The 22,172-nt window shown below is 44.5% G+C and overlaps 2 protein-coding genes across 4 annotated transcripts; one reads left to right on the top strand and one right to left on the bottom strand.

Moving 5' to 3' along the window:
• The first annotated feature begins 880 nt into the window (after nt 1-880).
• On the top strand, nt 881-4,602 carry hmgn7 (high mobility group nucleosomal binding domain 7). 2 transcript variants are annotated; one of them, XM_044040146.1, is made up of 6 exons: nt 881-1,038; nt 2,006-2,032; nt 2,164-2,193; nt 3,258-3,305; nt 3,421-3,540; nt 3,681-4,602. In XM_044040146.1, exons 1-6 carry the CDS (start codon nt 1,024-1,026, stop codon nt 3,726-3,728), a joined length of 288 nt encoding a protein of 95 aa, XP_043896081.1. In that variant the 5' UTR covers nt 881-1,023; the 3' UTR covers nt 3,729-4,602. The 2 variants fall into 2 exon arrangements, with proteins under 2 accessions (XP_043896081.1, XP_043896080.1); XM_044040145.1 differs by having other exon boundaries at nt 3,255-3,305.
• Nucleotides 4,603-13,340: 8,738 nt separating this feature from the next.
• LOC122778938 (flocculation protein FLO11-like) lies at nt 13,341-21,426 on the bottom strand. Of its 2 annotated transcripts, none has more exons than XM_044041104.1 (3): nt 21,076-21,426; nt 18,651-18,965; nt 13,341-18,286 (listed from the first exon to the last, which is right to left on the bottom strand). In XM_044041104.1, the coding sequence occupies exons 2-3, from the start codon at nt 18,954-18,956 to the stop codon at nt 14,876-14,878; spliced, it is 3,717 nt and encodes a 1,238-aa protein (XP_043897039.1). In that variant the 5' UTR covers nt 18,957-18,965; nt 21,076-21,426; the 3' UTR covers nt 13,341-14,875. The 2 variants fall into 2 exon arrangements, with proteins under 2 accessions (XP_043897039.1, XP_043897038.1); XM_044041103.1 differs by lacking the exon at nt 21,076-21,426 and adding an exon at nt 20,777-20,823.
• Nucleotides 21,427-22,172: the final 746 nt, after the last annotated feature.

Genomic DNA, 22,172 nt, shown 5'->3' with positions numbered 1-22,172 from the left:
CGAGTCTCCCTCCCTCAGTGTGTGTGTGTGTGTGGAGAGAGAGAGAGCACACACAGTCGCACGCACACACACACACACACACAGAATGAGAGAAGCATGATGGCAACAATAGTGAAGGTCTGCATTTTTGCATCGAACTCCTTTGTCTGTGATCCAAACAGACCTGGGTTACAGTATGTTGCGCTCGTGCACACTGCTGCAGGTCCAGTGACCCTGCGCGTGTGCTGGTATCACGGTGAACATGGTGTTAAAAACACAAGGATCAGCCATGATTTGTGCACACTTCTCTGGCCGCTTTTGTGTAACAGCACAGCCTGCGGAAAGCGCCGTCTCTCTCTCCAGCAGCCGCGTCCATTACACGGGCTCCGTGGGCCCCCTGCAGGCGTCTGGAGCAGGCGACGCAAAAACCCTGCTTTCCCCCTGTAACGCATTTAGGAAAGACGACTGACAAACAAAAAAAAAATGTGTGTCGGAGACGGGGAGTGGGCGCCATATTGGACTCTCAAACACGGAGTGAGTTCATGGAGAGATGTGTGCTTGCTGGGGCTGCTGCAGATGTGAGCCCCGGCCTTGGAGAGGAACCTGCACGGGGTGAAGTGTGGCTTTAAACCGGGGCATGTGAGCCCGCTGCCGGCCGGGGCCTGTGCGTAACGGCTCGCACGGGTTTCCCCCACTCCCTCTCATCCCAGTCACACTGTCAATGAGTACATGCGAAGACAGTGCGTCCTCGTCTTGTCTCTGCTCGTGAAGAAGGAGCCATTCTTGCACAGAGAGCAGAGAATATCACCGGCTCCAAAATTCCAAGTGTTCTGCAGCCCTGAATGGCGTCACCCGATTGGCGGAGCCGCCCATCAATCACAGCTTTAGCCGCACCCCTCCCCCCATTCAACCACTCGCCTCTCTGTTCCAGTGTGTTTACTACACTGCCGAGCATAAGGGAGACACTCGTCTTCACATGCACTGAACCCACTCAGAAAAACACTTTCTAGTTGTATTTGTAAGAAAAACCTCCAGGAGATCAACATGCCCAAGAGAAAGGTACGTATTCTGCACGTTGCAATTTTCTTTAAGGCGGGCAACGGCTCTCAATGCCATGCAAACGATTGTGAAGACATCCCTCTGAGACATTACTTAATTATAACGCAATCTGTACCCGTTATTTGACGCTGGTAATTTTTGCTTATTTTCTAGATATAATATGAATTTTTTCTGTGTTGGAAGCAATATTTTCCTGCTCCGACGCGGCCTTTAAATCGCGTTTTTCTGTGTGCGAGCCGCTGTCCTTTAGGGAGTCAGAAGTCTCCCTCTCGGTCTCCATGCAGTTAAAGCACAACCAGCAGCAGCCATGCTTTGCAGCTCTTGTCCGCCTTCGTCGCCGACCCTGCCGAGAACAAACGCGTCGCTTATCGCCGCGTCGCCACCAAACCGGCCAAAAGTGGAGCCAGAAAATACCCTGGTGTCTTTACTTTGCATTTTGACCTCAAAAACAAACATTTGCCGTCGCGTTTTGGTAAAATTATATATTTTCTCTCTTTGTTCGTGGTCCCAAATGGCTGCAATTATGGGGAGCTGCCGCCGGGTGGCGCGCGGCAGCCCCAACAGGTCCCTCCCCCTTCTCAAAGACTCCCGCGCCAGCTTTCAAATCTGAGCCTCATGCATTGAATGAGAGAAAGAGATGGGGGAGTGAAAGGGGAAAGCAGGGTCTGGGCCCTCCAAACATGGCTCCAGGTGCCCGCATGGCTCAGCTCTCACAGTCCAATCCTGAAACCAGGCTTTGCCTAAACATCCACAGCCTCCAGTCCATCAAATCCAGCTGTTTGTGGAATAAAATTTTATTTTCATGTCAAACTGAGAAGTTTTTTCACTAGCTGTGTAATTGTCCGTAATATGCCCCCGAAGCATTTATCTGCTGCTCGTGTCACGATAAACACCAGATAAACTCTTCACAACATTATAAATGACTTTATTTCTGTCCTAACTTGTCCATTTTGTTTTTTCTGCACAGGGAGCAGAAGCAGGAGATAAGGAGGAGGTAAGAGTGTGACACAGTGAGAAACACACCATAAATGTGACAGAAAACCAGTGTGTGGGTCTTCAATGTGTATTTTCTTCATCTCAGTCAAAATAAAAGCCCTTTTGACGAAAGTCTTTGTTCTGTTTCAGCCCCAGAGGAGATCAGCTCGGTTATCAGCGGTAAGGGGACATGCAGTGTCACTAACCTCTTTGACATCAGCAGATGCAGTTAATTAACATGTAAAACACAGTGTAATCTTCACACTCGTGTAGCTGATTAGATCACAGCAAACGCTGCCTTGTAAAACACAAAAACAACAACAGAAATACCTTTTCTTTTCTTAAATAGGGGTCAGTTTGACTTGCGGAGACGCAAAACAACAAAACATGTGATTGTTACTCTACCGAACTTTAAGAATAAGTGTTTGTGTAGTAATTCATGTTGTTGTTATTAGATAGTCATTTAGATTAAGAGTAATACACCACATCTACCACGACAATAAATTAAAATAAATTACAGATACAAAACTGATGAATAAAAATTAATAACAGTAGGGCTGGACAATTAATTTAAACTTTATCGGAATCACAATACAGCCATACGGCAATTTTCAAAACGCACGAGCCGCAATATTTGTTGAAGCCAAATTGTGTGACAAAACATAATATTAGATGAATTTGTGTCTAATTCCACGGACTGACAAGAACATCTTTGTTTCTCACAGATCTGCACAAATATCACACAGTAATCGTTTCAATTATGTTTTTCGAATAAAAATGAGAATAGTAAAGTATAAATGAGCATTCTCTCTGATATCGCGAATGCTAACGCAAACACACTTCCTGTCATAATAATCGCAATTAGATATTTAGACAATAACAGTAAAAAAAAGGCAGAACCAGCTTCTGAAAACATGTCAACTCATATCCACTTGTGTTGTTTAATTCAGTACTAATCGCTTGTGTTACATTGGTTCTCAAAATTCATTTAGTGCCTAACCATAGTCTTAATTCCTTAATTAAGTGATTTGAAGGGCATTTTAATTCATTTTATAAAGCCTTTAACAATGTCTTAATTATAAAATACTTAGACTTGTTTTATACATAAATGGTGTCTTACGAGAGCCAAAGTCCTCCACAGTCTTCAGAATAATACAACACACACACACCAAATTAGCAGTAAACGACTCAAGTGTTGCTCCTTCTTCATTTCTTTTCCTTTTCTTTTCCATTTCTTTTAGCAGAAACCGGCCCCACCTAAGCCGGAACCAAAGGTCAAGAAGGCAGCGAAGGTAGGAGACCCCAGCTTACCCTCCGAATTCTGCCACAAGTGTCATTGAAGAGTGTAAAAGTGACTGTGTGAGCATATACTCAGCCTGTTAACTGCCTGTCCTGTTGTCACTGCAGAAAGAAAAGGCTGTGAACGACAAGAAGGAGGACAAGAAGACCAAGAAGGCAAAGGAGAATGCCGAGGCAGAGGCAAACGAGGAAAACCACTCTGAGAACGGAGAGGCCAAGACCAACGAGGTGAGTGGACGACAAAGTCGGCAGCGATAGACGTGTGCATATTCACATTCTTCATAGACGTAAACATAAACACGTTAATTACAGACTTGTATGTGCTCACTATGAAAAAGTTTTAAATGCTTGTTGTCGCTGTCCCACAGGTGGAGGCAGCCCCCGAGGAGGCCAAGGAGGAGGCCAAGTCCGAGTAGCACCACTGCCCAAGCTTCCTCCTCTACAATCCCTCCCCTCCCACCCCGAAAACCTCCCCAAAACTCCCCTTCAGCCAACCAGCCACCCCCCACCCCCCAAGTCTCTCACATGGTTTCCCTCCAAGGCGTATTGTTAACAGAGGAATATTTTTATCAATGATTTTATAAGTATCCGTACAGATTTTTAGCACAAAAAGCGAAGCTGAATATGGAGCGCCTTGCAGATTTGCAGTGGTCATATCAAGTGTCTGCAAGCAAGATGAACACACTAAAATCTTTTTTAAATGGCATTTCATGATTGTTGAAGGCTTGTTTGGTGTAGAAAGTGTGTCCCTGCCGGATTGGCTATGTTGTGAGCTGTGTATTCCTGTGTTTTTTCGCCGTCCCCTGATATTCTGCCCCGCTCCTCTCCTCTTCTTCCGCCACAGATTAGACCTCCCTCCCCCCTACAGTACAGCCTTTATCCATGTTTTATTAACGGTTTAGCCATGTTATTGTGGGTGATTCTTTTAGACCTCTAAATGTGCAGTGAGTTCCCTTTGCTTCTGTCTCATGGTCTTGTTTTTTTTTCATTGACATTGTGCTTTTAAAAAAAAAAAAAAGCGTGTTGAAGAGTGTTGTCCATAAGAAAGAGGAAGACGAACATGTGAAACATTCCGGGAACAGTGATTGCCTCCGACCCGTCTCCTAGACGACCCTGCGTGTAAAACAGCTCCCGCTCCATCCGTGCTGTCATGTCAGCTTTTCTAAACACTCTGGTTTTTTTAAAACAATTGAATTTGGAAACCTTCTCTGACAAAATGCAGGTGTCTGGTCCCTCTCTTATGTTCTGAAATTCTCTTAATAAAAAGAAGTCCTGGGAATTTTCCTCGAATCACTGTCTTGACTTTGTTTCTTCAGGGGACTTTTGACGCGAGGCGGGGGAAGTTGAGCTTCTGCATCTTTTCCAGATATATCCAAAAAATAAACATCGTCAACCACGGTCAACTTGTATTTAAATCTTAGAGAGAGCAGCTTGGACATCCAGCACTAGCACAGTCTGCAAATGTGCACCGAGACAAGTTTAAATGCACTTTCTTTTATTAACCACATGTTCATTTGTAGAAGGAGACATAATCACACCTTCATGACTGCAGTCTATTGAATAGAAATACATCTTGTGCAACAGGATAAACACTGATGCTGTGACTGCACGAAACCCCTGTGTGGAGTCTTTTTGCTGTTTGTAAAAACATCTCAGTAGGTTTTCAACAGGCCAGCGTGCTTGTACACAGCGGATGTTTCCTCCAAACTAAAGTCACCCGAGGAACTTGCACTCACACGTCCACAATTCCCCTCCTAAAGTGTGGAAGACTTTTGCTTTCCTTCATCATCGTTACAGGATGATTCCTCCCTTTGATAATCAAGGACAGGACGTTATACTCACGCCCAAATAAAGGCATCCAGTGTCATCCATTCATGACAGAAGCAGAGATCCCTAAAATGAGCAGTTCCCTTTGCTGCTGCCTCATGGTCTTGTGGTTTGTTTTAATGACATTGTGCCTTTGAAAAGCACATTGCAGAGTGTTGTCCATAAGAAAGAGGGAGATGAACGTGTGAAACGTTCCAGTAACAGTGATTGTCTGGACCCTGCATGTAAAACAACTCTCACTCCAGCTGAGCTTTACCAAACTCTCAAATAAACAAAAACCTTTTATTTGGAAAATGATGACAAATGCAGGCGTGCGGTTGCTCTCTTATGTTATGAAGTTCTCTCTTTTCCTCTAATCACCTTCTCGACTTATAAATAAAAATAAATATGTATTATCTTAAAAATGAATATTTAAAGCTTCACTATAGTCTGCAAGTTTAAATGCTGTTGCTGTTGTTAACCACATGTTCATTTGTATAATACACATAATCAGACCTCCAATGCACATGATATCCTTCATTGTAATAGAAATACAACTTGTGTAACGGGATAAACACTGATGCTGTGACTACATGAAACCCCTATGTCGAGTAATCCAGCTGAGGCTGCTGCGAGGACACTAGGCCGCTCATCCCGTGTACTTGCTTTTTCCTGCGCACACAGTGGATGTTTCCTCCAAACCTAAGTCCACTGAGGAACTTGGATCTGGATCTTTGAAGCGGAGTGGTTTATCTCACAGATGTGCTGCTGCAGTTACAGAGGGATCGGTGAGGGGTCACCGCATGACACTGGTCCACAATTCCCTAATAAAGTGTGGAAGACATTTGCTCTTCCCTTCATCACTCTTAAAGGATGATTCCTCCCTAAAAATCATCAAGTACAGGACGTTCCACTCACAACCACATAAAGGCATCCAGTGAGGCTTGTAGTTTGGGCTACACCAATTAAATATGGTCCTGTGTGTTATTTCTACACACAGCAGCTCACAGCAGCCCGTGACAGGAGCAGGCTGGAGAAAATGCACATAGAGTGAAGAGGCTTTCCAAAGCTTTTAGTATGAGCACTGGCCTCCAGCACTGACTGTGTGCACGTGTATGAACATTTGCTGGATGCCTTCAAGCTCCAGTCAGACTTTGCTGTGCATGAACTAAGTAAAAGGAGCCTTAATGACTATTAGGTCATAAAGTGTCTGTGCTGTTGTGTGTAAAACGCTCCTCAGTGTTGGGTTTGGCTGCAGGAGACTCTGCCTCACACTCTTACTGTCAGTGAATCACTGCCTCCATTTTCCACATACTGAGACGCCATATTCCCTTTGACTTTCTTCCGCTATTTTGCGCAGCAGTTGCGGCTTCTCTGACCTGTATTGTCATGGCCGAGCGCCGGGCTCCATTTTGTCGATATTTTGTTGCAGAGCGTTATTGCACTACCTCGCCACTAGATGGCGGCATTGCCCTGCGAACACAGGAGCCATGATCTTGTACTCGCGCCAGCAGCTCAGTGAGCAACTTTGTTTAATCTCACACTTACTTTATACTGGTATATTTAATGGGGATGCAAATATGAATCACTGACGGATATGAAAGAACACATCAAAGGCACAGTATATATCCTTCCAGACTTTCCTCCCCATCATCCTTTCTTTAAACCCCCTCTCATCATCATTTCTTTAATACATTGACCTCCCTTTATCTGTTTTCCATCAATTCAATTAAGAGCAAATTCTCAGCCTGGGACTATGAACCGAGCGTCTGCTGAGTGAGATGTATTGACTGAGTGCAGTGATGTGAGGCAAAGTAAAGAAAACACGTTATTGATTTGGCAGAAAGTTTCAGATCTCAGCCACTGTGGCCTCTCTTTTGTGTGCCACCTTCTTTCATCTTACGTGACCCCTGTGATTCTCCTCAGCTCTTAGACTCCGACTGATCCGTTCATTCATCCCGTCTCCTGTGATCAGCTGTTGGACTCTCTGACGGCTATGAAACTGAGATGTAGACAAACAAACAGCCTTCCTCTTCCAAGGCTCTGTGACACCACAGAGCTAATTACTCCAATAATAATGCACGTTTGGTCTGTGTGTGTGTGCTTACTGCTTGGTCTGCCTGAACTGAATGTTTGCCTTCATGCTTAACTGTCTGTCTGACCATCTGCCAGTCTGCCTGCTTCTCTTCTGCTCATCCTCGTCTGCCTCATTTCACTGTCTAGTCTGAGTAATCACATGGGAGTTGTGCCCCAGCCATGCACAAACCCCAGTGTTCGCCCCTCATCTCTCTGATGGGTTATGATATGTTGACTAAAATAGCCCATTTTCTCCTTTTAAACATGCGCATATCCTATTCTGTCCTCCCACGCATTTTCATCCCCGTCCCCTCCCTGCACTCATCCATTCACGTCTACCATCCACATCATCCTGGTCAAGGTCTCGCACTCAGGCGGGGTGAACGAGTGTTTGTGTGTCTGAGGGAGCGTTGTGCGTGTTTGCACACACCCACACCTTCCCGTGTTTGTTGGTGTGTGTAGTACAAAGAGGGGGAGGGAGAAAATGTTCTGTGTAAAGGATGAGGATGACCTTTTATGGGGGGTGGGGATTTAAATGATGTCCTGGCGTCACCAGAGATACTAGTGTGTGAATGTGGATGTGTAGTTGTTGTTTTTACTTTTACACAACCTCATTCACATGCACACACAACAACATGCGCGCACACACGTTGCCAACAGGTGCTCATTCACATTGTGTGTGTGAGAGCTTGAGTGCAAATGTCATCCCTCCAGACTGGACCTCAGTGATGCTTGAGATGAACAGATGTTTAGTGGTAAGGTTGTATGGCATGCTACTCAGAGAGGATGTTGCTGTCTGGATGTCTAAAACTGTTTGTGTTTGGCTGTCTTGTGTGTCTGCCAGGCCCACTGCACTCTATGGGGCTGAGATGGGGCGAGTGAATGGGAAGTGGCAGGGTGAGAAAGGGATGAAGAGAAAGTACCAGGAGGTGGTGGTGGGGGGAGCAAAGAGAGGAGAGGACGTGTGCGGGGTGGGGTGGGGTGGAGCTGGATGCACATCTATTCTCTTCACACACGCAGACAACATGGAAATGAGTGGGCGTCTGTGACGTCAATCAATGTAGACACACACACACACACACACACACATACGCAGAGTGAGACGCTCCCCTCCTCTTCCAGTCCCATGCTAATACATGCTTCACTGCAAACAGCAGCAGAGCTCCGGATCACAGGCATAAACATCAGCACACACAAACAGCCACACATACCACCACCACCACCTAATGCAATCATGAGCATATGCATTCAAACAATTGTAAAAATATCACAAGTAGTCACAAATAAAGTCCTGCATTAGAAATCATTCGGAAAGTCTCGTGTCCCCACCATTGTGTTGTACATTAATCTTTAACAGATTTGTGTTTGTCCATCAGTCAATAATCCAGCATGTCAAAGAGAAAATGTAGAAAATAAACTGAAACCATTCCCCAAACAATATTCAAATCTCACATAATTAGGGCCCGAGCACGAAAGTGAAAGAGGCTGAAATGGCGTCTGTCATGAAGTGCAAGGAATTTATGGTTTTCCTTCAGATTATTATTATTATTATTGTTGTTCCTTGGCTTTGTGGTCATTTTTGAGGATGTTAACATGCGTAAACCTTTATTTGTGTGCACTAATTTCTCCCTCAAGTCATTGTGGCAGCCAGTCGTGAAGTCGCCAATGAAAATCTGAGCTCCCCCTTTGAAGCCTTGAGATTCATGATTTAGCTGGTGCCATGTTGGTGTTTTGCTATCAGAGGTTCACAGATGTCACCTGCAACCAGGCTCCTATTGGACAATTACAATGGTATCCACTCATATTTGCTGTGCTTTATCGTCTATTTCCCTCTAAATGGAAGCATCATTTACAAAATGTACATCATGTTCTATTGAATAACACCAGAAACCAGTGATTGAATCCAAGTTCTCAGGGTAGTGTTTACTGCTGATATAAATCAAGTGGGAAGTAGGTTTTCTTTTTCTTTTCTTTTTTTTTGGAGTCGGCCCCTGGTGGCTAGTCAATGTCTTTTTACTTCCTGGTTAGCTTCACTGGGCCCTGACTGCTGAGAATCCCATTATAAACTCAATACTGGATGGTAGTGGGTCCTTAATGAACACAATTAATTATATATATAAAAAAGTATTAATTGTCTTGAATTTGGTTCTGAAGGGTCTTAAATATTTTTTTCTGTAAATATTTCATGACACTGCAAGTTACTGCTAGAATGATAATTTTAATTCAAAGTTATGTGCTATGTCCTTAAACACCACTAAGAGGGTTAGACTGTGTCCGAAAGCATCTGGGGATTATTTAAAGGCCACATAGACTGGAAGCTCCAATTAACGCTGCGTTTGTGTGTGTGTATCTGCGTCATTACCTCGTTTATGAAACCTTAAAGTTTCAGAACAACAGTTCAGCTGAGAAAATAGTGTTGTATTGTTTTCCTGGGCTCTGCGAAACGGATCGGCACTTCCTTAATTTGATGTCGTCATTAGAAATCCTCACCACTCCTCTCACCACCGTAGCGCCTCCTGGTGCGGGCACTGGTCCGGGCACATCCGGTTGCGTACATTCAACCGCAGAAGAAGAAGAACTACTCTCGTTGTAGCTGCTGAGATGCAGAGCATCCACCGTGCCAGAGGGGGAGCTGTGTATCTGAGAGCTGGCCTATCTATTACGTCACTTCCAGGTACCTGGCCAGTAGGAAAGCTCTCATTGGCTGGCCAATCACAACACAGTCCACGTTCTGTGGATGTGGTTTTGGTCTGAAACAGCGCGGCTGACGAGAGCGTCAGTGAGGAGATATTTTGATCGGCTCGTTTGCAGCGATTAGGAGGTTTTTAATCATGAAAACAAGTTAATATATGTAAGTAGACCTCCATAACTAACATATATGTGTGATACAAGCATTCTATGTCGCCTTTAAATCCTGGTTACACACTCCGGTACAGTAGGTGGCAGTATGCACCTGTAAACATTAGTTAGCCACTCAACATTAAAGGCAGAGGTCAAGAAGAAGAAGAAGGAACGCTCAAGGTTGTACATTTATGTAAGTTTGAGAGGTGGGAAAATGCAAATTTAATGACAGCTGAGCACAAAGTCCAACATGCTGATAAAGAAATGGAAAAGAAAAGGTGCTAGAGTATGTGTTTAATCTGGATATTTGTTTGAGGGGGATAATTGTCTGCTAATGGTATTGCTCTTAAAACATTGCAAAATAAGTGATATTTAGGACAATGATAATGTTTTTGTGTTTTTGTGCGTTTTTGTGCGTACATAAAAGGGTTATATTTTGACTTGTATGTATTTTCCTTGGTACGTTTGGTCCTTTATTTAATTTAAAGTGGTCTTGAATTTAACGTGTGTAAACCTGTCGCAGTGCTGCCACCACCATGCTTTACTGCACAGATTGTCCAGCATTGTCTTGGTCACCTCTCTGATCAATGGTTTTCCTTTGTGATCACTTACCTTGGCCAAACTACTGACTACTAACTAGGAAAGTTTCATATGATTTATAGACACCATCAGTGTTTTAAATGATTGAAGCAGCATTGCTCTTGACAACACAAAAAGTTAAATACACAAACGTGTGAATTTCAGAGAGAATACACACTTTCTCTAATTAAGGGTGCTCCATTCAGTTCATTGTGTGTCGTGTGATGTTACAGTAACTATGAGATGCATGGACAGCTGTGTTGCCTGTGTCTTCTGTAAATATGCCTCTCCGTTGACCTGATTGATCACCTGTTATGGAAGGTTGTGCCTTTGTCCCACTGCAAACATCAACTATCAATTATGCTGCATACGAATGGGCCCAGGTTGTAAGTGGAATAACAAAGTCATACGAACGCCAGGTTTCTCAAGGTTTTCTGATTCAGGCTCCATGTATGGGATGCATTTGGCAAGTTGGTCTTTAAGAAGTCATTCATCCATGTCACAGAGTCGTGATGACATAGGCTTCTATCTAGAGAATTGAAGAACTATTTTTGAAACCCTCCTTGCTGCTTACCTAATGTTTTAAAGATGAATTAGCAGACAAAGTTAGAGTCTATCAATTTCACTGTGGAGGCAGCGTGTGTGTGTGTGTGTGTGTGTGTTTTCACTTGCCTTTGCCAATTGCTCTATTTCTTTGAGTAAAATGGTTTTCTTGGCAGTTTTTCATCAAGGTTTTTATCCTCGCGTACCCTCCGTTGGAAGAGGACTGAGTCATAGCAGTCAAGAAAGCAGGTGGGTGGGATGAACACAGTGGGTGGGGGTGGGGGTTGTGGGGGTGAGCAGAAAGGTAGAGGACGTGGGTGGTACAGGATAAGGAGAGGGGAGGAGGAGATTGTTATGAATGAAAAATCCTGAATGGTGAATATACTACGCATACATTTTATTACCTGGAGTTCATCAGTCACAGAAACAGACTGATTCATCTGTGTAGCATAAAAGCCTCATTTTGTATTCATTTCATGTCTGCCAGTATTTTGTCACTCCGGGTTTATTTCAATGGAGAATATGACACTTTAATCTGTCAGCTATGAACATAACTCTCGTATAACAGGGCTGGTAATAAGCAGAAAGTTGCAGAAGATATCAAATGAATTGTCTGGCAGCCGCAGTTATTTCAATCCACACTTGATCAACATGGTGTGTCCGTTAAGCTTTTTTCTAACCCCAACTCAATGCTTTTAGACAGTAGAGGCTGCGGGCGCCCACAAGCCATCCCTCACTCCGGGATATGAAAACATTTTCACATAAAATGCTGGATCAATAAACCTGTAAAAACCTGCAGAATGATGACAGTCAGTTCACAAATGTAGCATGAGACAGACAGAGAGACAGATGCGTGGGTGATGTCCTCTTTTTGTCTCAGTGGGTTTGTTTGTTTGTTGAGGCTGGGTGGGTGGGCAGACCATTAGGAAAATGAATGTGCATGCAGCTGTGTACATGTACAGTGTATCACCGCACATACGTGTGTGTGTGTGTGTGTGTGTGTGTGTGTGTGTCTGCTCTGACATCACTGCTGCCGTCACTGCAGCCACCTCACAGTGACTCCCTTGTGACTGAGGGCCTGACAACCTCCCACGCTCTCCCCATCAACTCCCCTGCTCCTTCTCTTCTCAGCTCGTTTCATCTATTACCCCACCAACACCACCTCCACCACCACTCTGTGTCCTCTGTGTCTTCCCCTCAGCTATATTTTTGCATCCATCCATCTCTGTGCGCTATCTTTCTCTTTTTCATTTCACCCGCCTCTGTTCCTTATTGTTTTCATCTCTCTCCCCCTCATTTGGTGTGTGGGTCTTCCCTGTCTTCCGTCATGCTCTCTGCGCCCACAGTGCTGCCTGTCTCTGTCTCTATGGAAACCCCAAGTGGACAAGAGTGGCTCGGAGGTCTGTGAGACACTGATACAGACCCTATTAGATCACATGCTCTTTCTCTCCCACAGACACATGCTTGCAACCTTTTGCACACGAGTGCAAGCCTCTACTGTGCGTAAATAATGGCCGTGTGACCATTCCACTACTTCACACAAGGCCCCCTCCTGCACAGAGACAACCCATCTCCCTGTGTGCCCATTACCTATCAGTGGTGTGAAAAAAGGAGGAGGGGAGGGAGGCAACAAGGGAGTAAGGAGGGAGCTCCATTGTTTCATTATACTGTTGGTCTCCTCAATTATTAGGTGGAGAGGGGAACCACCTGATACCACCTCTGCACATATATTCCCATCTGAAGTGAGCACACACACCTGCACACCTACACACACACACCTACAGACCTACACATACACACATTCTCTGGCCCCCCTCGTCTCCCGTCTCCCCTCACGGACCATATTCTCCTCACATTTACACATTGTTGAGCCGCCTGTCTTGCGTAGACCGTGCGTCATCGGGGTCCAAACACATCTGAAGGACAGGTGATTTGCGATAAGAGGCACACACTGACAGAATTTCTCAGCTTTGGGTCGCTCTCAGGGGCACCATCGTGATTTGGCAGTCACACTTAAGTGGATCATTGGAGAGGGTATGGGGAGGATACGTAAGCTGTGCAGCGTGTCATCTTTGGGAAGCGGGAATGGGGAGTGGTGATGGTGATGGTGGTGGGTGGATGAGACTGTGTTTAAGAAAAGTGGAAAAAAGTAAAGCTTTGAAAGAATTTCAATTTCTCTCCCATCTCAGGGTTTGTTGAGTTTCCCCTTTATTTTATTTTTTTTTTTACAAAATGTACACGAACAAACTACAACAAAGGACTACATTAAAGAAGACATCAAAACAGGCAGCAGTAACAGGGGTCAACAACTGAACACACACACCCAACCCCAGGTCCCCCACCCCCCGTTAACACCCCCAGTGCAGTGAGATAAAGACATGCCAATCATGTCTCACATTTAGGCACTTGATTTCCCTACCAAACCATCTTTGGTCACAGTTGCTGTTGCACGGCTTTAAACTAAGAAGAACAGGCTTGATGAGGATTGAAGCTTGTTGATTCTGGCTGGGTGAATTAGAGAGAGCTGATTAATGCTGCGAGGAGTCGCACAAGTTGAAATGTAACTCCTTCAAAGTTCAGACAGTTCTGTGTCTGCCATATTTAGAGATGACCCAAAGATGGTTATAACCTGACCACCTCCATATAGTAAACTTTAGCATCAAATAAATCAACACTAGATGGTACAGTACTTCACGTGAATACAGAAAAGACTTCACAAGGAAAGAAATCAAGCACTACATCTTAACACAGTTTACCTGATAACAACGCAGTGTATTTGCACACAATATACTGTATTCAATACGCTGTACAGTCAGTTGCAAAGGCATTGTTGTTGGCATTTTTCTGTAGGAACAAACCAGTTTGTTTACCACTGAGTATTATCTTGGAAAGTTTTGCAAAAATAGATGCATTTTTGTTATATTAAAAGCCTTTGCCTTGACTTTTGGGTGTGATCTATATATTTAGCTACTCATGCATTGTCTAAATATGTGTGCATACAGTATTCTGTATGTCTGTGTGTGTGTGTGTGTGTGTGTGTATTTGAGTGCATGTGTCCTGCATGCATGTGTCTCTTTTGATAAAAGTACTGTACACATCAGTAGACTTATCCCTCAAAATGTCTTTTTTTTTCTTCAGAATACACCCCTTCAGTAAAGGAATAACACCGTTACATTAAACTGGTTAAGAAGCATAGTAGTCACACAGTATTTGGCAGTGAGAGAACAGTCCTAATTTATCCATGCACAATATCAACCACAGGCAAGGTCCACATTCTGAACAAACCCATTAAGAACGACACAGTAAGAACATGAAAAGGGTGTACAAGAATTCAAGAAGAACCTGGAAGTGTGTTTGCACATGTGTGTTTGTGTTTGTATCTGTGTGTGCATGTGTGTGAATGTCAACCGCACAGTTGGTTTCCTAGGGAGACCAAAGGGCTATGACTCATGCAGTGCATACAGCATTTTCTGGAATTCTAACAATATTGGAAGAATTATTATTTTCCCACAAAGCTCAGATAATTACATATAATCGTGTTAGAACCTTACATAGTACTGTGGGAGTTTACTGTAAAAACCCACTCAACCCCACCCCATAGGTCTATTATAGACCAAACAGTTTATCCCTGGATTATATTTCCATTCTTCAGCTCTTTTCTCAAGGCAAGCACCTTTCTGTTGCTCGATCATGTGGTGTGTGCATTTTAGTGTGTGTTTTAGACTAATCCAGTCTGTGTGTGCAGGTGTAAAGGATAAGGCTGGTAAAGCAGAGTTGATCCCCCTTGCGGTATGTAGTAGCTGCAGTAGCTTGGTTCTGCTAGGTAGGGGGCACTGTGCTCTGCAAGGTACGGGGCAGGTTGGTAGAAGCACGTCACATGGTCAGTGTTGGGGATAATGTTCTGCTCCCCAAGAACCTTCAGTGCCAGCACTGTGATCATGTTCAGAGTCTGACGCCTCTCGTGTCCCATCAGACACACTGTGCTGTCGTCTACCACGCGGCGCAGCGTCATCAGGTACTGGTACTTGCTTCTTTCCTCACCAATGAAGTGATTCTTCAAGTAGGACAGGATTTTCCTCTGCTGCTCCTGCACATCAGGAAAATCAATGAAAAACCTTGAGCACATGTAGCGCTCAAGTGTCTTTATCTGAGTCTCACTGGCCGGTCGGTAGTCCCTGACCAACAGGTTGCTGTATTTTAATAAACCACCACCTCGAATCTCCTCTGGGTTCCTGGTAGCAATTAATCGGTAGCGCAGGTGGTCCATGGCTGCCTCAAAGTCGCCATACATGCTCTCTGCCAGGACCTCAACATCAGGGACTGAGCCAGATGCCCAAGGAGCATTGCTCTGTTCAGGCATGTCTGTGGTTACCTCAGGGACCTCCTTGTTCGCAAACATAGAGCTGGATGTCTCATCAGCTTTTGGAGGAGCAGATTCCCCTGGGCATCCGGACTGAGAGTGAGGCAGCATATGCGAGTTGGAGTTTGGGATTGTGATTGGAAAAGAGACAGGTTCTGCAGCCTCAGGCAACGATGAGATATAATCTGGATCCGTTTTATCCTCTAATTGTAGCAAACTAACTTGTGGTTGAGGGGAGGATTCTTTAATCGGTTCCTCGCTCTCTGTGATCAATAGCAAAGGCTCTGTATCTGAAGATACCTGAGGTACAAGATCCTCTGATTCCACTGGTGGAGTCAGGCAGAGGAGGGGAGGGCTAAGGCAGGGGGAAGGGGGGGTGAGACATACAGGAGGAGGGCTAAGGCTAAGCATTGGGGGAGTGAGGTAAGGAGGTGAGCTGAGGCAGGATGAGGTAGGGCTGAAACTTAGGGGTGGAAAGCCAAAGTTGGTAGCTTTGCTGGCGGTGCTTGGTAAAGGAGATGAGAGGCAATGAGAGGGAGGGGTCAGACATGGGGGAGGGCTGAGGCTGGGGGGTGAGGGAGTGAAGCAGGGAGGAGAGAGACTGAGCACTGGAGGAGTGAGACAGGAAAGAGGGGGGTTGACATCTTGGGAGGAAGGGGAGGGTGAACTGAGCGTGGTCTCCTGTGGGCTGCTGTTTGGCTGACTCAAGTCTGACTTTTTGGTCTGTTGCTCTCTAATTTCATCTTCATCACTGAGCTCAACTTCTGAGGTATGTGCACATTCTTCGTTGGAGTACGTATCAGTGTGTGGAAATGATGTGTCCACTGAGTCAACAGGCTGGGGTTGTTTGGGGGGAGAGGCAGTTTCTGTAGGAGCGGACTGGACTTGTTCATCACAATCTATGTGTGTGGATTGTGTCTCTTTCAGGCCCTGGTTACCTGTCTCACACAAACCCTCTGTAATTGGTTGAGAGGATGATGGCTCCTGAGATAAAGATATGGGATCCACTGCAGCATCAGGGTCTGGATCAAAAGCTGAGGTAAGGTCTAGATTTGAAGGTAGGTCAGTGGAAATTGCAGGCTCAGGGTTTGTTTTAGTAGAGATACTGGTTGTTGTGGTAGTTATGGGGTCTAAACTGGGGGCTGCTGGCTCTGGATTAAAGGCTATCTCAGGTTCAGGGCTGGGGCAGGGGGTTGTATCGAGACAAGTCGCTATGAATGGCTCACTTTCTGAGACCAAACTGGGGTAAAGACTGGGAGCATTTTTCCTACACATCCTTCGAGGGGGTTTGGGAGAGGTGTGCTTGAGCACCACCATGTGAGATAATCTGTCTGAGGACTTACCGAGAGGAGAAGAGGAGGTCTTTTTGTCAGAAACAAGGCTGGATGGTGCAGGTACAATATCCTGAGTATCTGGGGGGCTGTTGGCTTCAAGTATGTTGGGTTGTTTTTCTGAGTTATCGGTGTGTGCTGTGCTATAAATCTCCAGTGTTTCCTTTGTGAGCTGTGTGTTGTGGAATGTAAGAGATTTGAAAGAAAGGGAACAGGAACAATCAATACCTTGTGTGTTTTCTACATTTTTTGCTTCGGGTAGTAAAATCTCTTCTGTCATTTCATTTGGCTCTGAGACATCTTTTGTATCTGCTTGAATCTGCTCTCCAGTTTCGGTCTCGACGTTTCTCTCATCTGTTACCTGTGTCTCTTCCTTATCATATGGAGATGTATTAGTGTTTGAAACAGAAGCATCTTTAGGCTGATTTGTCTCAATGCCTTGCTGTTCCTCACTGAAACATTCTATTTCATCAGCGTGCTCTGTGGTGTGGGATTCCTCTGCCAGGCTTAAAGACTCTGCCTGCTTATTGTTTGACGTTTCTGGCAAGTTGGACTGTCCCATCTGCTCTGTGAGATCTTTCTCTTTGTCATCTTTCTGTTGATCAGTGGTTTTTTTGTGGTCACACACTTCTCTCTGGACAGAGACTTCCTTGTGATCTGAATGTGCTGGTTGTTGGGCTTCATGGGGCTGAATTTGCTTTGACTGTTCTGCCTTTATTGAGATTGTGGGTTCATCTGAGAGCTCTGGCTCATGGCTAAGTTCATTCTGAGCTGCCGTTTCAGTTTTCTCAGAAGTTTGATTCTTTTCTGACCCAGGGCTCAGGGATGTCTGGTCAGGGAAGTCTGTTTCATTTATGTTTTCTCTCGGTTCTGACACTTTCATCTCTGCAGAAGTTTTCTCTTTGTCGTCTTCCTCCACTATGGAGTGTGTTGTCTGATCCAAATGTTCTGTTTTTTGTAAGAGCTCTGTCTGTGACTCCTTCTCATGCACCTCACCTCTCTGCTCTGCCTGGCTGACCTGAGCGCCCTCTGTGCTCGATGTGTCTCTACCAGTGGACGCCTCTGTTTGTGGAGCAGTGGCCTGTTTGAGCAGAGAATCTTTCTTCTGATTCTCTACAGGTTGCTCCTTAATATCAACGTGTTTACTTTTGTGCTGTGACTCCTGCTGCATGTAGGACTCCAAGAGACGATCCAGAATGATCTGGAAGGAGTCAACGCTGAACTCAAACTGCCTCCTCAGTGTGCTCACAAATTTGAGCTCCAGATTTTTGCCACTGTTGTTTGAGAGGGAGATGAGGCTCCAGCGATCGTGTTCATTAAAAACCTTCACCATTTTCTGGACGTAGGCCTCCTTCATCGTAGCACTGCTGATCCGCTCCTTGTTGACCCCGGCAGGTAGGCAGTCCAGCAAGCAGCCCAGCACTGACTCTTTAATTACCTGTGAGAAAGAAGAGGTCGACAACATGACGGCTACAACTAATGACTGCAATATAAATCTCATTTTGCAACAATGTTGAGATAGTCGTGTGGTCTCTATATCTAAATGTAAACTAGTTTACATATAGATATAGTTTAAACATAAAATCAAACTGATTTAATCTTATTGTAAAATGCTGTATAATTAAATTATAGCTGTAATAAGAATAATATCATTACCACAATATCACTAAAATTAAAACCAAATGCTCCCAAGAGAGTAGTGCCTTGCTCATGGATAATACAGCAGAAGGAATCCACTGCTCTTACCTCTTATTACACTGACCTGTTTTCTTTTTCATAAGTAAGCTATACACTAATTATACCTGGAACTCCTCCTGACTGGGCAGCTCCACTCCAAAGATGATGTCTAAGTCTTTGTAGCTTGTTCCGTTGTCTCGGACAAGGACGTGGCTGGCCGTGGAGCCGTTCAGACGGACATCTCTCACAGCAATTCCCTGCTTCTGCAGCCTGGCCCGCACAGCTATGATGATGTCTCGAGGACGCAGCTCCAACGTGGGAAAGTTCCCGCGCCCGTGGATTGGAACTACCTCCGACAGGACCTGATGGAGAACCTCCACCTGCTCAGCATTCAGGCTGTGGAACCGCTGGCTGGATTTGGTTTCAGACATGCTGTTGTCCTGTAGGCAGGCAACAAAGACTTTATTATTACAACACCTCCAACAAAATGTGCTACATGGTTAGCTCTCACACAGACACAACACACAAACACTTACACACACACTTAGCACTCTCTCACGCTTCTTGCCTGTCTGTAAGTCACAGTTTGTCTGACAGCTTTTCCACAATGCTACTGTAACTGCTGTGCAGACAAGCTGGCACATGAATTAATTTTGCATAAATGTTCGTCTTGTGCTCAAGCAGTCAGGCACAAGATCTATATCAGGGTCAATAATAATAATAATACAACACATAATAATAATACTACAACAAATAACAATAGTAATAATAATAATAAGTAAATCCAGACTAAATCTTTGTTTTCACCAGAAAAGCAAGGGTTAAGCTGAATGAGTCATCACCGACAGACTGCATTAATCACACCAACGTCACTAATTAAAGACACACATCTGTTTTTGTGTCTGTGTGTGCAGCACATGATGTGTGCATACTACAAGCAATGAGCCCCCCCCACACACACACATTAATGTGAGTGCAAACAACCACTTATTTGACACTTTTAGTAAACTGCAGCACAAATCGAAACTAAATGAAATTTAATGTTAGTCAATTATTTCTGTTTGTGTAATTCTCCTGGCAGTTAGGCACACAGCCTCTGCATCCAGACTCCATCAATCAATCTCCACAAACTGGGCTCATTTTTAATAACCCAAACAACACTCTCCTAACTAAGTCAGTCAGAGGAGCCTCGGTAATGTGATTGTGTGTGTGTGTGTGTGTGTGCGGTTGAAGGCATATGTCAAAAGTGTTTTGGGAAGTGAGTGTTTGTGTTTCAGTGAGCAACTGTGGTTCATAGCAGCCCATTATGATCTATTGTTTGTTTTAATCAATAGTTGTCACTCAGTGCTACGGCTGAATGCTGTTGATTGCTATGATTTGTCGATACTAGCAGGGTAAACATTGGGATACTAATGAGTGGTAATGGGATGTTTTCTGGGAGCAGTGTGTCAGACATCAAAGGACTATAGCAACCACAACCACTCTATTATCAGGAGGGTTTGCAAAATGTTCAAAACCATCTCACACACCCTTAAGCAAACATCACTTTCCTCCAAAACATCTGTGAAAATGTAAAACTATAAAAGACAACCTGCTGCTCATTCAAAGGGAATCGGACCCTCTTATCAGGAGGAGAAAACAAGAATTTGGTTCTGGCAACACAAATCTCTTAAAACTCATGACATCTGTTTCTACTCCACTTTCACAAGTTGTAGAAAAATAGCAATCAGACATGCAAAGGTCATAAATACATTTCCAGATGATGATGCCGTTCATATAAACAATGGAACAATGTGTTTAGGAGGCAGAAAGGCACTGCAGGACTGTTTTCCAGCTGGCCCCGCTTATCTACCCCTCCCCTTCAGTACGCTTCTGCAAACTTGCAGCCTGAGTGACTCATCCAGGCGTATCAGCTCAGCTCACACATAATCTATGGCCACTGACAAGCCAACAAATCCGAGGGTCTCACAGACACGGGACTACATATAAAACAAATGTAAAGAATGATGCCCTGGGAATTGCCCTGGGGGTATCTATATCTTGAGTTCTTTACATAAAATGGTGTAGAAAATGTCTGTGTAGAATTTGCATTTGTGTGTTTATTTATTAAAATATCCTTATCTTGCTTCCATTCATTTCGAGTTAGACCATACATATAAGGTATCGACTCAACATTTGCTGTTGCCATACAAAATGTAAAAAACTCAATGACAAATGACCAAAATAAAATACACAAACAAATTAATCTTACCATTGAACTCTTTCCTGAAAAGAGTGTTAGTTGTATGCCCATGAAATAACCGCTATCTGCTCTGTTATACACTCTGTCACGTCCTACATTTTACTTGAGATGATCCACTTTCACTCCACCCCGCTGGGCTTAAACCTAATCACCTCATCGCTCACTTGTTCACACCTGAGAAACCAAGTGGCCGCAATTAACCGCAGTTAAGCACATGGCAGGATGTAGAGTTCGTTGTTGTAGTTCAGGAAATACGCAGCCACACCAAAATGAATGACTGAACTTCGGAAAGAGTCGGAGGTACTTACCTGTTGCTGTGGCTTTTGAGGGAGCGACTTGCTCCTCGCTCGGCAGCGGAATTGAAACCTCGCGGATCCGCCGAGCCTCGGGTCTGCACAGCCTGTGTCTCTTGAAGGTGCTGGCTTTGTTTTGCTGCTGAAGTCTCGGTCCTCTTCGGTTCGTCTCGGTGGTGCTGATGCGGCGCTGTCCCTTCCCCAGGCTGGAGGAGTCTGTGCGCGAGTTCATTCGGGCGCTGTCCAGGAGGCGCGTGGTGCTGAAATGAGGACCGAAATGAGTCCTCGCGCTCTTGTTTTCTCCTCCGACCGCCCGGAGCGTAACGCAGTTTCCATAGCGACCTGCCGTCATTGAGTTGTGACTGCTGTGTGTGTGTGCGCGCGCGCGTGTGTGTACGTATTTAAGACATCTTAAGGACCTACTTTGGCACAAACACTGAACTTGTCAAGACCAGTACGGTCTTGATAGAGACCAAAAACCTGGTCCTAATGAGGCAGATCCTCATTTCTAAGGGGTGGGTTAAGTTTAGGGGTTAGGGATTTGTAAATGTTATGGTAAATGTTAGGGATTATGCTTTGTTTAGGCTGTCCAAATGAATGGAAGCCAATGTGTGTCCTTAAAAGTATATATGTGCGCAAATATGTGTGTGTGTGTGTATACTGTGTGTGTGTGTGTGTGTGTGTACATACTTGAGAGGAGCAGAAAACTTAAAAACCACAGAAAACAAGGACATTTTGTGAAAGTCACATTCTGCCAAAAGGGTTGTTTGTGGACTTGGTTTTAGGGTTAAGCTGAGAATAAGGTTTAGGTTAAGGGATAGAAATGTGATAGTTAAGGTTAGGGTAAGGGGTTGGGAATGCTTTGTATCCATTGAATTCTGTACAATAATATGTAGTATGTTGTGATGGGGTTTGTGGGTATTGTCCTTAACAGGTGCTCAGGGTCATTTGAGTATGTGTGACAGTTCCATGCTTGTCCAATAAAAAGTTTAAAATACGAGTTTAATTCAGAAGTGAGGGAGGTAGCATTCAGGCTTTGCAGTCCATGTGTTGTAAAACCTTTAATTAAAGACATATTGTAAAGAGTCTCTGGGTTATCATGACCCAAGTTT

Source organism: Solea senegalensis, linkage group LG12 (assembly GCF_019176455.1).
Source record: "Solea senegalensis isolate Sse05_10M linkage group LG12, IFAPA_SoseM_1, whole genome shotgun sequence".
NCBI classification, from domain to species: Eukaryota; Metazoa; Chordata; class Actinopteri; order Pleuronectiformes; family Soleidae; genus Solea; species Solea senegalensis.
This window is presented reverse-complemented; position numbering and strand designations above follow the sequence as displayed.

Excerpts from the sequence above, each read along its gene's own strand:
- hmgn7 (XM_044040145.1), top strand. Across the intron at positions 2,033-2,163 it reads AAGCAGGAGATAAGGAGGAG|CCCCAGAGGAGATCAGCTCG; the intron begins GTAAGAGTGTGA and ends GTTCTGTTTCAG. Across the intron at positions 3,306-3,420 it reads AGGTCAAGAAGGCAGCGAAG|AAAGAAAAGGCTGTGAACGA; the intron begins GTAGGAGACCCC and ends TTGTCACTGCAG.
- LOC122778938 (XM_044041103.1), bottom strand. The coding sequence starts at position 20,818 with ATGGGCATACAACTAACACTCTTTTCAGGAAAGAGTTCAATG. Across the intron at positions 18,966-20,776 it reads TTTCAGGAAAGAGTTCAATG|GACAACAGCATGTCTGAAAC; the intron begins GTAAGATTAATT and ends GCCTGCCTACAG. Across the intron at positions 18,287-18,650 it reads CCAGTCAGGAGGAGTTCCAG|GTAATTAAAGAGTCAGTGCT; the intron begins GTATAATTAGTG and ends TCTTTCTCACAG.